The sequence below is a fragment of the Alternaria ethzedia genome (genome assembly GCF_023757985.1).
Source record: "Alternaria ethzedia strain BMP 0044 chromosome Unknown scaffold_17, whole genome shotgun sequence".
Taxonomy (NCBI): Eukaryota; Fungi; Ascomycota; class Dothideomycetes; order Pleosporales; family Pleosporaceae; genus Alternaria; species Alternaria ethzedia.
The window spans coordinates 133,027-147,249 of record NW_026056210.1 but is presented as its reverse complement, the minus strand read 5'-3'; the positions used below and the strand labels follow the sequence as shown (position 1 = coordinate 147,249).

General features: G+C 52.2%; 5 protein-coding genes across 5 annotated transcripts; 2 read left to right on the top strand and 3 right to left on the bottom strand.

The window, feature by feature from the left end:
• Positions 1-570: 570 nt before the first annotated feature.
• On the bottom strand, positions 571-3,297 carry J4E87_006776 (uncharacterized protein; the record flags this gene model as incomplete). The annotated part of the gene is made up of 3 exons (XM_049378377.1): positions 571-2,186; positions 2,238-3,074; positions 3,294-3,297. The coding sequence occupies 3 exons, from the start codon at positions 3,295-3,297 to the stop codon at positions 571-573; spliced, it is 2,457 nt and encodes an 818-aa protein (XP_049231770.1).
• Positions 3,298-3,929: 632 nt separating this feature from the next.
• On the bottom strand, positions 3,930-5,436 carry J4E87_006775 (uncharacterized protein; the record flags this gene model as incomplete). Its single annotated transcript, XM_049378376.1, has 3 exons — positions 3,930-4,330; positions 4,386-4,800; positions 5,269-5,436. The coding sequence occupies 3 exons, from the start codon at positions 5,434-5,436 to the stop codon at positions 3,930-3,932; spliced, it is 984 nt and encodes a 327-aa protein (XP_049231769.1).
• Positions 5,437-6,050: 614 nt separating this feature from the next.
• J4E87_006774 (uncharacterized protein) lies at positions 6,051-8,312 on the top strand (the record flags this gene model as incomplete). Its single annotated transcript, XM_049378375.1, has 3 exons — positions 6,051-6,105; positions 6,226-7,773; positions 7,837-8,312. 3 exons carry the CDS (start codon positions 6,051-6,053, stop codon positions 8,310-8,312), a joined length of 2,079 nt encoding a protein of 692 aa, XP_049231768.1.
• A 393-nt stretch (positions 8,313-8,705) lies between these two features.
• Positions 8,706-9,421, top strand: J4E87_006773 (uncharacterized protein; the record flags this gene model as incomplete). Its single annotated transcript, XM_049378374.1, has 3 exons — positions 8,706-8,727; positions 8,770-8,952; positions 9,006-9,421. The coding sequence occupies 3 exons, from the start codon at positions 8,706-8,708 to the stop codon at positions 9,419-9,421; spliced, it is 621 nt and encodes a 206-aa protein (XP_049231767.1).
• Positions 9,422-9,558: 137 nt separating this feature from the next.
• Positions 9,559-10,664, bottom strand: J4E87_006772 (uncharacterized protein; the record flags this gene model as incomplete). The annotated part of the gene is made up of 2 exons (XM_049378373.1): positions 9,559-10,003; positions 10,261-10,664. 2 exons carry the CDS (start codon positions 10,662-10,664, stop codon positions 9,559-9,561), a joined length of 849 nt encoding a protein of 282 aa, XP_049231766.1.
• Positions 10,665-14,223: the final 3,559 nt, after the last annotated feature.

Genomic DNA, 14,223 nt, shown 5'->3' with positions numbered 1-14,223 from the left:
CCACCACAATGCAGTTCTCAACCATCCTCGGCGCCACCATGGCCCTCTTCGCAGGCGTTACCTTCGGCACCATGGAAACCACCATGTTTATCGAGCCTAAGGTAACCCATCGCATCGATACCGTCACCGTTACCGCTCGTGCCGTTACCGTCACCGCTGCTCCCTACGCCGCATAAATGGGTCTACCTCCTGGTACCTGTCCGTAGCATCTTGGTTGCAATGAGATGACTGGGGTTACGATAGGAAAAGGCCGGTCAGAAGTCCTGCGGCGAGTTTTTCTTGTGGGTAGATGTGTCTGACTGGTTGAGATTAGGATGCTGAAAGGTCCGGGAAAAGTAGATGGGGGATGTGATTCAATTCCATGTCTTGCTGTCTAATCCTTGTTGTTTTGCTTGCTTTGTGATGTGTGATCATGACATCGTCACAATAACACCAGCTGCATCTTCAGTTTTGAACACCATTGTGATACTGGTGCAGAAGAATTCCTTTTTGGAACGAGGTAAAACTGGTTCACATATTATCATTATGTTATGACACAGGTAACCGACCTCCATCCCACACACCACCATTTCAAGCCGTCGTATCGTCACCAAAAGCTAGTTGCATTCTTCGTGCGTGCGCAGCTCTTCGCTTAGCCTGTGCTGACATGGACTTCTTCGGAGCATCTCCGTTCTGACTTCCGTTGGAAGGCGCTGGGAGATTTTCTGCCTGTACTGGAACAGACGGAACTGGAGGAGGTATCTCTACCTGAACTGGGACTGATGAGGTAGTGGGTGGTACCTCCACGCGCAACTCTTGTTTTGGAGTGGGAAGTGGTTGCTCGTGCAATACGGGTGGCGAAAGTATGGCTTGTTGCGTATCCGTTGTCTGTTGCGTCACTTCTGTAGTGGAAGCCTGTCGCACTAAGTCTTCAGCCATTGTCTTGACAACTTTGTGGCTACGAAGTCGTTGCTGGAGGACGGAGAGCACGACGTCGTCATCGTCTAGCTCCGCTGGCGTCTCTGTTGCGCTGGCAAGTCGTTGCTGAAGGACGGAGAGCACGACGTCTTCATCATCTAGCTCGACTGGCGTCTCTGTTGCGCTGGCAATTATGGGCTGCGAGGGTTCTGGGGTGATGATCTGGGGCGGCGGCGGTGGTAGAGGATAAGACGGTGCAGTTACCGGAAGGACAGTGGCCTCATCCTCCGTACCAGGTGTTGTTGTAGTTTCGGCGACGGTGGTAATTGTGGGTGACGGTGTCGCATTGAAGGATCTGCTACTTGACGTTTGTGACAGCCTCTTCGACATGCGTTGTGACGGTCGCTGGCTACTCGGGCGACGAACTGGCTCGTCGTCGGTGAAAGTGGTAACGTTGACAAGAGCACTGGGCGATCGCAAAGTGTGTATAGATGTTGCATAGTGAGACATAGGCGACGATGTACGCTCCGCAGAGGCAAAGCTATTTCGTCGCAGGCTCGAGTCGTCTTCATACATCGACGGCGCATCCGCATCCCCCTTCTCATGTTGTGGTGGTTGCGCAAGGCCTTCGCTACTTGTAGGAAGCTGGCGGGGCGATGGCTGAGCTCCAGTGGTTTTGTTGGCGATGTTTGGTAGACTGCCCGTCATCGCATTCGGTTCAGGTGTTGTCTCGGGGACTACAGGTAACGCATGACCGGTTATTGGGGTCGACGTCACCGAGATCGATGGAATAGAGATTGTTGGACTGTTTGGCCATTCTCTACTCGGCAGCCTCTCACTCGCCGCACTAGGCATCACATAATCAGCCAAATCATCGATAAGTGACGGCTGACTCTTGAGATGAGGAAGCTCGGATGGCAAAGACCTGTGCTTTTCACTATGCCTTTGGATGTCTATCGACGTTGCTCGATACCGTCTCGCTACCATGGGGACGCTGACCGTAGCTTGTGTGGACAGAGTGGAGTCGGTACGTTCGATTGTTGCATCGCCATTATTCGATGAGGAAGGAGCGACATCGATGGAGGCGCGAGGTCTTGGTTCCCGAAGGGTGGATTGTCGGGAGTAGTCTGAGCGTGCTCGTGGTCGTCTGGACAGTGTCGAGCTTTCAGTACTGAATTCGCGGGATACCTGAGGGCTCAGGAAGGTCTGTGAGTTTTGCCTCTCCTCGATGTCCAAGTCAGCCGGCGTACTACCGGCCAGCTCTACAGGCACTGAATTGACACTACCGGCTAAAGGTTGTTAGTTGGACTCAAGTCTTGTCTATCGTGGATGATACTCACTTTCGACGTCGTCTTTTTCAGCTTCAGACGCCAATGTAATGTTTGAGGCGGAGACGTTCGCCTGATTTGTTCGGTATTTCTGCCTCGAATAAGGTCCACGTAGCGCGTCTTTCTCATCATGAGGTACCCAAGGTCGTACCGGAGCCTCAAAAATGGGGGTCTCTGCGATAGCACCAGGCTTCCCACAGAGTTCTGCCGTTTGCATGACATAGATAGCACCAGTCAACTGAGCGTGGCACTGATCTAACAGCTGCTTCTTTTTGAGAAGTTTTTTCTGGTTTCTTAGACCCCACTCAAGCTTGAGCTTCGATGCAGCTGTGCCGCCATCTCCATCGTGGCCCCAGGCTTTGTCCATATCCATGCCGATTTCGTTAAGAGCACGCCGGACCTCGAGCAAAGAAGTCTCGATCCATCTCCGCTTATTTGGGTAAGCATCCAGGAAATTCGAAACGGCAGATGAGATGAAAAGGCGCGTCGCCTCATCGATGTCTTGTCGCACTTGTTGGATGATGCTCACGAAAGCGATGGTATCCGCAGAAGCCTTCTCGGTGGTGAGGACATAGTCCGCAAAGTAGTAGGTAGTCGGTATCGCTGGAAAGTCGCATAAGATGTCATCGGGCGTTTCCCTTGGAATAGCGGTTGACGGCCGCCGGTCCTCAGAGTTCCTAGGCTCCTGCTTCGGCCGCCCGATCTTGCGTTGGAAGTACTTCAGCCTCGTTCCTTCGGTCTCCGTAGGCGCTTGCGTGGGGAGGTCAGCCCGATGCAGTGTTTCCGGTAAGAACAAGCCAGCAGCGGGCAACATCGAAGTCAACGTTGGCATGAGCGTCGTTCGTATTACTTCAAGCTGATTGTACTATTGCTGTACAGAGTCTGAAAGTAGCTGGTAGCGCGCATGGGTTAAGCAATGGTAGCAGGCGACATGCGCCAGGTACACCAGGACAAACCCCGCAGAGAATGACGCAGTACTTGCTCGAAATAGGCACAGCCGGTGCGGATGTGCTGGTGTTCCAGTTTCGTGTGTCGGCCTGTCCGATGGAAGTATTTGCTAACAGCTACACATGGGATAGCTATCAGTCGATCACGGCACCGATGTAGCGGTAAAGTGTTGGTTGGGGGCGCAGAACAACAACTCAGCCGCGGGCACCGTACCGCAGAGTCATGCAGCGTTGTCGTCTCACGCCGCACAGCATAATCATGCCAATGTGGATGGGACGTCTCGCCGGATTTGGCATAAATTACTTACAAGACACTGGTCTTCGATCCAAACCTCGCTATTGGGCTACGCCGCAAGGATGCTGATTGCATGGACTACGCCTCAATGGGGGCCAAAACACATTCCATATTGGCCCCCATGCGCAAGATGCGGGTTCGGAAGAGGGAAGCGAGATCAGGCTAGGAGTTGGTCTAGCCGATTGGCCGTTGCGCGTAAGCCTTCGCATCTCGAACATGATGGATGACTCTCTTCATCGCAAGTGCAAGCGTCGTAGCGTATCGCCTTCCCCTGTTCGGCGAGGATATGAAGATGTAAGCACCGTTTTAAGCTTAAATTCATTCGATAGCAATGTGGTCATCATTGTGACGGCGGCAGCGGGAGACCTAGAGGCCTCCGCAACATGGAACTTCTTGAAGGTGGCACAGGTTCTACCTGTGAGCACAGTCGTACGCGAGGGTCTCCTTGCATGAGCCACCGACTCATGCATCCAACCGTCTCACCACAGCCTCGCTGAAAGGCCGCGGCGGACTGACTGGATTACCAGCCTCGTCCGCTACTTGCACAAGAGCGGGGAAAATGCACAAGTCCCCTGACGTGACACCTTGTTCCTCCTGCCACTCGAACTCCCATGCGCTAGGCTGGGAAAACAGCGTGAAAGCGAAAAGCGCAGCCCGCTTCAGTACTTCCTCAAGATTCCGCTTGCGCTCTCCATTGTTCATGCGAGAGTCTGCGTATGGCTGCAGAACGTTGTCTAGTGTTGCAAGCGTTGCCTGTATACTTGCATGTCGACTGTCGGAAGGACCGAAGGGATTGCGAATGTAGCTAGCCTGCATCAACTCTGCAGTCATGACCCGCCAGCGCGCCATCAATGATGTTTGAGCTGTACAAAGGTCAGTACTTCTATACTAGGAGACGAAGGAACTCGTGTCGCATACCTTGATAGCCACGATCTCCAGTTGCCACAGCTTGGTAGCATTGCGCGACTTCGGACGGCAAGAGGCTCTTTGAGGGATCTTTGGAGGGTTGAAGTTTTGAGACGATCACCCAGGCGATAATGAACCTTAGTGCAATCTCTCGGGTTGCAGCGTTTCCAATCAATGTAGTGAGCGTTCCTACCGAGACTGGTAGACCTGGTCCTAGTGCGTGTAGGTCCTCATAATCGATGAGACCAGGGTTGACACGGCTGGTGTGGTAGTAACTCTGGACATGGTTTTTGATGGCATTGCTTATCTTCGAGACATCGCCAGAGATGGCTTTGTCTTCCAAGGGCTGAGGAAGTCCACCACCCAGAGCAGCTACAGATGATCGTTTTCCGGCTAACGGTATAGCACTGGCGGAGAACCCTTTTTCCTGCGAAGCCAACGCATATGTGTCCGGTTGGGGATATTGATTCTTGGGCTGTCTTCTTCTGCGCCGGCAAAACCACAGAATGGCTCCAGCCAGCAGTGCACCTGCGGCAAAGCATCCAATCGCGATACCGGCGATGGCACCTGTCGAAAGATCGGAGCCTTCACTCTGGGGTAAGATTGGGACACTCGTGGCTGGAGAAATGGATTCTGACGGTCCAGTCTTAGTCGCCTGAGAGCTAGTTGAAGCAGGCGTTGCTGCAGTAGTTGGCGGAACAGCTGCACTTGTGGCCGGAAGTGATGTCGGTGGAAGAATCGAACTAGACGTCGGTGCCGTCTGAAACAGAAGATGTGGTGGCGATGGCCTTAAGTCCACGGACAAAATGTGTCCATCGAAGGTTGCAGTTGTGGCTGCTGCATTAACAATCAGCGTTGAAGTTTGCGGTGCCCCCGCTGGAGTAACCGTGGTCACTGTATAGATAATTCCTCTGCCGGGGTCCGTGATGGGGAGGAGGACCTGTACTGTCGCGACTGGCTTCTCCGCTAATGACAGCACGAGGGAGTACTGCATAGCAGGGTTACTTGTGATATCCGCACTGGCCCAGTCGACGGAGGGGGGTTGTTGATTTCCATCTCCCATCTTGAAGATGAGTTATTTTGCTCCGTAGGTAAGATCAACCGCCTCTTATCAATCGGGGTTTCGCGGACAATGTGATAATGTGAAGATGCAGCACGAGAATAGTCGACAAGAAAGTGGAATACGTCCCAGTCAAATCTCGGGTAATTGAGCAACTTGAGGGAAGTTAGCTTGCCGTGTAGAGATCGTAGAGAGTTTTAGCGATTACCGGCTGTGCTGTACCACGGCCTGTGTCGCAGCCACTAAAGAGGGGTACCTCCCCGTTTGGCGCTCACAAAAAGGTTAGACTTATCACAGTTTCCTCCCGAAAATCGCAAGCGAAACGGATTGAGGCCGAAAGGTGGATGGTTTAGCCAACCATTCGGCCTTATGCAGTCTCCCTGAAGTGCCTCGTTGCGGCCCCCAAGGCGCACTCGGCATGCATAAGGTGCGTATTCTTGGGTCCAAGATGCATGGGGGCCGAAATGGCGCGTATTGTGATCGGTCGAGAAGATGCTGTGCCGCAAGGCTGAGACATAGGGGCCGCCTCAAGGCACCTGCATCGTCTCTGCATCTTATAGATACGTGATCAGGCGGGAAGGCAACAACAAAGACCGCATCACCGACAACGAGACAAGATGGAGCGAAACGAGCGACCGCATATGATTGTTGGTGTAGACCTTGGGATGACCTGTGAGTTCTGGCGAGGCTGAGGAATTTCACGTGAGGAGGCGATTCCCAATTCGGATTAGTGTGCTGCGTTGGATCACGTGCTCTTCATCACACCAGCCCAAGGCTGATACATCACTCCAGGTACCGGCGTGGCATATGTGAACCTCTCCATAGGCAGCGAAACTGTCCGCTGGGTGCAGAAGTGGCCTGGACGATTCCAGGCGAACGAGAACAAAGTCCCAACGGTGGTCGTCTACCCAATTGGCTCCAAAGATCCGTCATCATGGGGCTTTCTTTCGGAGACCGCTGCAGAGACCGCGGCCGATGACAAGGAGTACAAGGAGTGGTTCAAGACATGCCTCGACCCAGAGAAGCTCCGCCGGAAGCAGATGGAGGATCCTGAAGGCGCACCTGAGAACCTACAGGAGGTTGAGAAGTGGTATGGCGACTATCTGCGGAAGATGTACGAGTACTTGTCGTTCAAGCTTGGCGGGGAGCTTTCTGGCATCGGCTGGGAAGAGGCTAGAATCGAGTTCATCTTCAGCGTGCCGACCACATGGGCTCCGATGCCAACAGTGGAGAACTTCAAACGACTGGTGAAAGAGGCGGGCTATGGGACGCATCCGCACCACGAAGTGGCGATAGGTCTTACGGAAGCCGAAGCCGCCGCGGTACATGTATCCACTGAGGCACCAGGCATTTTCCGCGAGAACGATGTCTTGCTAGTCTGTGACGCCGGAGGTGGGACAACCGATCTTAGCGTGCTGAAAGTCACTGGGACGGTCAACCAGGCTATCGATCTTCAGCAGATGGACGTTGTGTTTGGCGAGACCATCGGATCCGCTGCTATCGATTATGAGTTCGAGAGGCTGGTGATGCATCGGTTGACGCTCGCACACAGCACAAATCCTCTACCGGTCGACCCCGCGGATGCGGGATGGGAGATGATGAAAAGTCGAGACTTCCAAGCCGTGAAGTGTGAGTATGGCGCCCCAGACGACACACCATTATTCAGTATTGGAATTCCACGGGTTCCGCAAACGTACAGCAACTCTGATCCGGAAGTTCGAATTCGCAACGGCGAGATGACCTTTGAACGGCAAGACTTGCAGCGCCTGTTCGATAAGCAGATCGCGAAGCTGTTCAAGCTCATCGACACGCAGCTGCAATCGCTTTTTCAGAAGTTCCCGAGGGAGCATGTAGCGCATCTGGTTCTCAGTGGTGGGCTGGGCAATAGCGCGTATGTGCAATCGCAGCTGCGAAAGTACTATGCGCGCACCTCTTTCCCAAATGCTGAGTCGATCTCCGTGAGCATAGCGCCTGACCCTCAACTCGCTGTGTGCAAGGGTCTCGTCAGCGATCGTATGCGAAAGATCCTGACATCGCGATCGGTCCTCGGATGGCGTTGTTGTCGAGCGTCGTATGGCACAGTGTGCAAGATTGCGTATGACAAGAAGAACCCTGAGCATCAAGGGAAGGAGCTTGTTCGAGACCCACTGAACAACAAGCTGTACATCACGCAGTCGATAGCGTGGTTCGTCAAGAAGGGGGCGCCTGTCAGCGTGGACAAACCGATCGAGCACAACTTCATCAAGAAGGTCGACCCGGGCGATCCAAGAAGGGCATTTCCGACGACTGTCATCGAGAGTGACTTGGATGCGGCGATCTTGCCAGATCAAATGAACCAATGTATGTGTACAAAAGCTCTGCAGCTCCACCTGTACCCGTGAACAGCTTTCTGACAGCTTGCAGACACGCGCATCCTTTGCGAAATAAATTCAGACCTCTCTGCAGCGGACGAGAAGAAGTTCCAAGAGAAGAACAAGCACTTCTGGTCGTTGCAGAAGCACTATCTGCGCATCGAGTACTCGGTACGCGTCTTGATCGGACCTGCGGATATCCGCTTCGAGCTGTGGTTTGACGACCAGAAGCTTAGTCGTGATGAGTCGATCAGGGTAGAATGGATGCCTGCACAGATGCCGCAAACGTCTCAGATCGCCGAGATGTCCGGGGCGGAGAGAGAGGCTGTTGAGATGTCCAACACGCCGCCCACGCCCATAGGCGCTGCGCCCCCAAGTGGCGCATTCAAGACTGATCCAAATGCGAAAGCCATAAGGACAGGTGGTTTTGCGGTCGTCAATAAGAGGGCTACTATTGAGATGGGCAAGAAGCCAAGAGGAGTGGGTGGGCTATTTGGGAAGAGCTCTTTCTTTGGACGCGCTGCGTAGGATGGCGCCCTGGAGCTCTGGCCGCGATGGCGCGAACATGACGCGGTGCGCATCGGCGCGGAAGGCAGCTTCCGTTAGCTTCGCAGCAGACAGCACCAATTAATACCTTCGACCTACATCCTCATCAAGTACATGATACCAGGCTCTCTCGTTTGACTGGTCGCTATGTTGCAAACAGGCGAGGAGCCACTCAGCTCTAAGCCGGCCATCGCCCCGGTCACTTGCCTGTCTTGTGTTAACGTTACACCCATTGCGCTTTCAGCCCGTCAGCCTCGTCAGCCTTGACTGCAGGCAACGAGGTCACCGTCTACTTATAAGTATGGCGCACAATAGAGCTGGTTATGGATCAACACTCCTCAACTTTCTATCTTTCTGGCCAGAACAATTAATAACATGCGCTACGTCCCGTTTCTTGGTAAGAGGCCTGTTTTCACAGTTCTGATCACAACTGACGTAGTTGAAGCCACCGCATGCGGTCTGATCGCATCTATCGCAGCATTCGATATCTCGCCCCAAGAGGTACTAGACTCGAACACGCCCAAATTCTTGAATGAAGCAATCGATCCTTGTTCGTTGGCCGACTCCTCAAAAGCAAATGCGAGCGTTCAGCTTAGCAGTTGGTTAGAATGCGCCGTTAACGGTACGTACAAAAGATAATATGCTTGAGACCTCATCATGCTAATACAGGAATAGGATTCTATCCATACCCTGCGAACACGAACTGGCCCAACGGCCACGCGAAATCATTCTCGAAAGACGTTAAGTTCACCTTCAACGACACGCATTACGACTTCGATGGCTCACGGCGACTCTACACAATCTTCAACGCGACACTGGGCATGGCCTTTGCGCCTTTCAAGCATGGCCCTATCAACACCCTTGGTGTGCCCAACATAAATGGCGATAAAGGTGGCTTCGTGTACATGATCGGGTGGGCTGGTGGTTTCCAAACCCGCGTCAAACGCGACTTGTACTTCACAAACGCAGCATTCGCGGTAGTCAAAGAGGAGGACGGAGAAAGGAAGATTGTTGAGTTCCGAGAGAGCGGCAACATTCCCAACACAGCACCACTACCAGAGCCTGTCCAGTGGGGATGCTCTTTCGAGTAGCACACTCAGCGGCACCCATTGAAGGCTTCCAGCAAGGCAGCGCAGAAGCAAGGAGTTTGCACACGGCATCTGGCAGAGCTGCTGTTTCCTTGACGACAACACGGCATCCTCGCACCTGCGCATCTTTCGCGATGCCCCTATCCGACATAACCCCTCCTCACTTCCGCCATCTGTTTCTGCAGACCGTCCATCTTCTTGATTAATCGATTGAGAAACTCGTTCCTGTTCTCTTTCTCTGTGTCACCTCTGCCGTTGTTGATCCAGTCACAGATTCGTTCATCGTCTAGCAACTCGCTTTTCCGCTCCATGACCTCCAGGTTTGCCTCCATTTTCTCGGTGTGTGAGCGGATAAGATCAACACAGTCTTGCTGCTTTGTGACTGACTCGATAGCTGCAAATTCTTCGTCTAACTGCTTGAGCAAGTAAAGACTTGTCAATACGCGGTCGGCTCGATCTTCGAGGTCAATTAACATGGATGTCAGGTCTCGCAGTTGGCGGTCTTGAGGGTTATGAGCGTCGCCCATTGTGCTGAATTTTGCTGCTGTGGTTTTGAACATGTTTCGCATATCTTTTCTTGCTGACCTGCTTTTGTAGGCCGGAGTATGAAATAAGAAGCTGGTTTCGACTTCATGGGGGGATAACCACACATTCGCATATGTGAGTCGCGGAGTATCATTGTAGGATGACAATCACGTTTAGTCGTACTCTGTTCATTACTCGACGACTAGCCTACTGACATTCCATACTGTCAGCTTCACATTGCCTCGAACTTGGTTTACAGCTCAAAGCTGGCACCCGGAGTGCAATGCAGCCTCTAGGGACATGTCGACCAGTCGAACTCTTCCTCTTCGAACCCGTACCTCACATCAGCCCTGACCTCTTTCACCTTCTCCTCGATCATCTCCAAACTCTCTTCTAAATCCTCCTTGTCTTCCTTGGCGATTTCCAATGCGCGATGCGGCGCCTTCCCACCCACAACATAAGTGCCTGCGATATCCGTAATATCGATGCTGTTCACGAGCTTCCGATACTGCTCCACATCCTGCTCCAGCATCTCCAGTTCGGCTTTGATAGAGGCCACGGCGCCAGCGCGATCGGTGGCGAGGATGTCGGACTTTGCTTCGTGATGTAAGTGTGCGATTTTCGACCAGCGGTTTATGATCTTGTCGTGATGTGAGGGGAGAATTTCCCAAAAGGTAGTTGAGAGAAGTGTTGCCCGAGGTGTTGGGTGTGGTGATGACATGACGGCGGAGATGACTGATGCTCTATTTCGGGTGGACGCGCAAGCCGTGGTTTTGTAGAAGCATGCATCGTCTCGGGATGCCGGCGCCTCAACAGTAGATAAGACTTCACAACAACAACAGCGACGTGTTTGCTTTTTGTCGAAGGCGGTGTACGTGAGGATTCTGTAAGTGACGGCGTCCATGCTTCTCTTCTTTGTCGTGCCATTTGGACTGTGGCCGTGATGCGCTTTGACTCAATGCCGGCTCGTCGCGTCCTTAGGGTCACAGCTTGTGTGTGACTGTTCGCGCACAGGACAACCTGACACAGTCATAGTCTCCTACAAAACCTGCGCAGTAAATGTGTAACTCCTTCACATATCGTACAAACCTGGAGTCTTTCATCAAAATGTCGGAATTTTACCCTACCTATGAGGCCTCTTTCACGCTAGAGATGTTTAGGAGAGTTTTAGAGGAACACGACGACTACACGTCAGAATTGAAGCCTCAGCTGGAACATATCGAGGAAAAGTTGAACGAGGTCTTCAAATTGCCGCAGACTTCTGCAGGTGAACTGTGTCCCAGCCGCAAGTACGCTGTCATAGTACCATATGTACACGCTACTAACAGCAGAACAGTTCGGAAAACAGATATTACGAATGTCATCAAAGCTCTAAACATCAAATTCACCGAGGAGAGCATTGGCCATTACTTGAGCCAACTAGCACGCGTTGACTATCAGCAAGGCGGGTTCACAGGTCCGTTCTGGCGAATCTGCTACGTCGGTAAATCCGGGACGAGCAAGATGGATGAGACGAGGCGGCGGGAGGCACATGAGGACATACGCTGGCTTTTTCAGGAAGCTCACAAAGCAGTTGAGCGTTTTCGAGAGTCGGTGTCAGGCTGGATCGTGGAAGAGGATTTAGAGACACTGAAACACGGTTTGAAATGCGAGGAAAGAAATAAGAATCGCCTTCAAGATATCTTGGAAGAAGCTTGGCAGAGCGCAGAAAGAGCAAAGGTGGCTCTAGTTGGCCTGGACACGATGTTCCAAAGAATGCGGAAGGATGCTGGTTGTGAAGATGAAGACGAATAGCTGAGCTCACAGTGGCTAATTCAATTTGAGTCATCAAGCGACTCGTATTCAAGAACTAAACTGGAGTACATATATTTACCACCCTGATATGCTATGATACCAGCACACGAGGCGAGCTATTGAAGTAGCGATATACGTGACGCCAATATACATGTGATGTAGCCCTACCTAGGTAGCCACACTCTTCTGACATCACGTGCTGAACTAAGGAGATTGCGCATGACCTGATCGCCGGAATCAACACCTTACACTCCTTTTTCTACTACAGAGCTGCTCGTATTGCATCTGCACCTCGACATAATCATGAACACAGAACACCAAACTCATGAAGCGGACGAGGAGTACTCTTCAGAGTTCGAAGAACTAGTCAATAAGATTAGCGAGCTGAAGGCAAGGATACCTGGCTGTCTCGAGGAGGTCGATTCACTATGCCACAGCTTTGTGGAAGCTACGCCGGGTACAGCAGAAGAACGCGAGTCAGTTGAGCGAGTGCGGGAGATAGTCGCAGATATGGAAAGGCGGTATCAGGAGATTGATACTCATTACGGCTGGGTATTGGCGTCAGATCGCGAATTTAGGGACGAGGTACTTTGTTCGTGCTTTGGAAAAAAGCTAGACGGCAAGGTTTGGTTGAACAGATCTATCAGGATGCTCAAGAAGACCCGTCGTATACTAGAGATGAGCCAGCAGCGCGTCTTTTGATGGACAACCCCATATATCGCACGCGCATCACCTAATTCCGAAGCTCAACCTAGAAGTACTTTCCCGAAGTCATACCCAGCAAGCCCCAAAGCGCAACCACACCCTGATACGTCGCACGCATCCTAGCAGACCCTTCCTTCGCACATACCACACCGTCAACAATTGCCATCCATCCAATGCAAGCAAGTAGTGTGTCCATGGCTTCCAAATGGCCCCCGAGATAAATTCCCCAGATCGCCATACCAATAGTGGTAACGCGCGAACCTTCGATCTTGATCAGAGGCCACGCTGCCTTCGAAGATGCGATGCTTTTGGAGAGACCGTAGGTCAGGATAGCTTGTTCGGGCCCATGAGTAAAAGACATCAGCCCGCCGAATGTCCAGATGCTGGCGAGAAGGAGAGGCGGGACGTGCCTGGGTACGAAATGCTCGAACATGATTGATAGCGATGTCAGAAGCTGGCAGGCGAGCCGATATGTGTACAAAGAGATTTCTGAATAGAGTAGGTAGGATTCTCTCGACTTCTCTGATATAGCGCGTTCGTGTAAAGGCAAAGGGGCAATTCAAATGTAGTGTGAGTGCGACGTTCGAGTCGAAAGTGACAGGAATAAGTTCGTTACAGTGGCTTGGTGGGGGGAAAGGGGCGCCTGAAGCTTGTGATGTGTCTAGCGCAGGGCGTAATTGTGCTGTTAAATATAGACAACCAGAGTCTAAGTACAGGGAAAGGCCGACGGCGAGCCAGTAGAGAAATCAGCCTCCACTCGCGATGTATCGAGGTCGATAAAGATATTGTCATAGTGCTGTGACCCAACCGGTGCTGCTTTTCCGGGTCCTTAAGGCTCTCGTTCTCTAGCAGCGATGCCTAATTGGAGGAGACAGGAGCGAGCGCCGATAGAGCACCATCTTCTAGCCCGACACCGCTACGGCGATATGCCATAGCCGTTGTCATGATCCCCTGCGATTGCTGCTCAAGGTTGGCATTGTTGTCTTTCCAATGCGGCAAATCCATAGTATCTCTAAATGCTGATTCCCGCCCCACAGCGTTCGGTTCAGACTCCTTGTCTTCGGAGCAGGCAGGCGTAAAATATGTTGAAGGCGGGACAAGTATGGATTTTGCCAAGATCCAGCAGCTGACTACGAAATGATAGTTCGCGACTCGGAATTCTCCAAGTAAGCTGGATTGGGAAGGTTGCCATGCCAATTGGAAATGCATCTGTACATGGCTAATACCATACGACGCTTCCTGCAAGTCTTGTAACGCCTGGAGGTGAGCTTCTTCCTCGATGAGAGTCATTGCACCAGAGCGTAGCTGAAGTCGTGTTGAAAGACGTAGAAGGTGAACCGCGTCATTATCTGTGACATGGCGAATGAGTTTTCGTTGAGTATCGTTCAGCGTGATGTTCACAGAGTCTTCGAATAGACCCACAAAGTCTATAAATGAGCCCGGAGAGTCTCCTACGTTATCCAAGGAGCCTGCGAAAGAGTCGGTAGACGCTGTATCTCTATTCGGTTCATAAAACCCGGTAATGCCGAACACAGTAATATTGCGCGCCTTCTCGATCGACAAGATGCTGGACATGTGCGATGTCGATCCGTGAAACGGGGTCGTGTATTCATTGCCGTCACCAACACTGAACTCTGCCGCTTGATAGAAGAAGTGAAGCGCCTCTTCTTGAATCTGAGGATGAATGATCACCCATGCTGGAAGGGTCTGGATCTGTTCACAAAGTTCATCGCAGTCTAGATACCGCGCGTTGACAGCGCCAGCGAGGCAAAAGTCGTCCT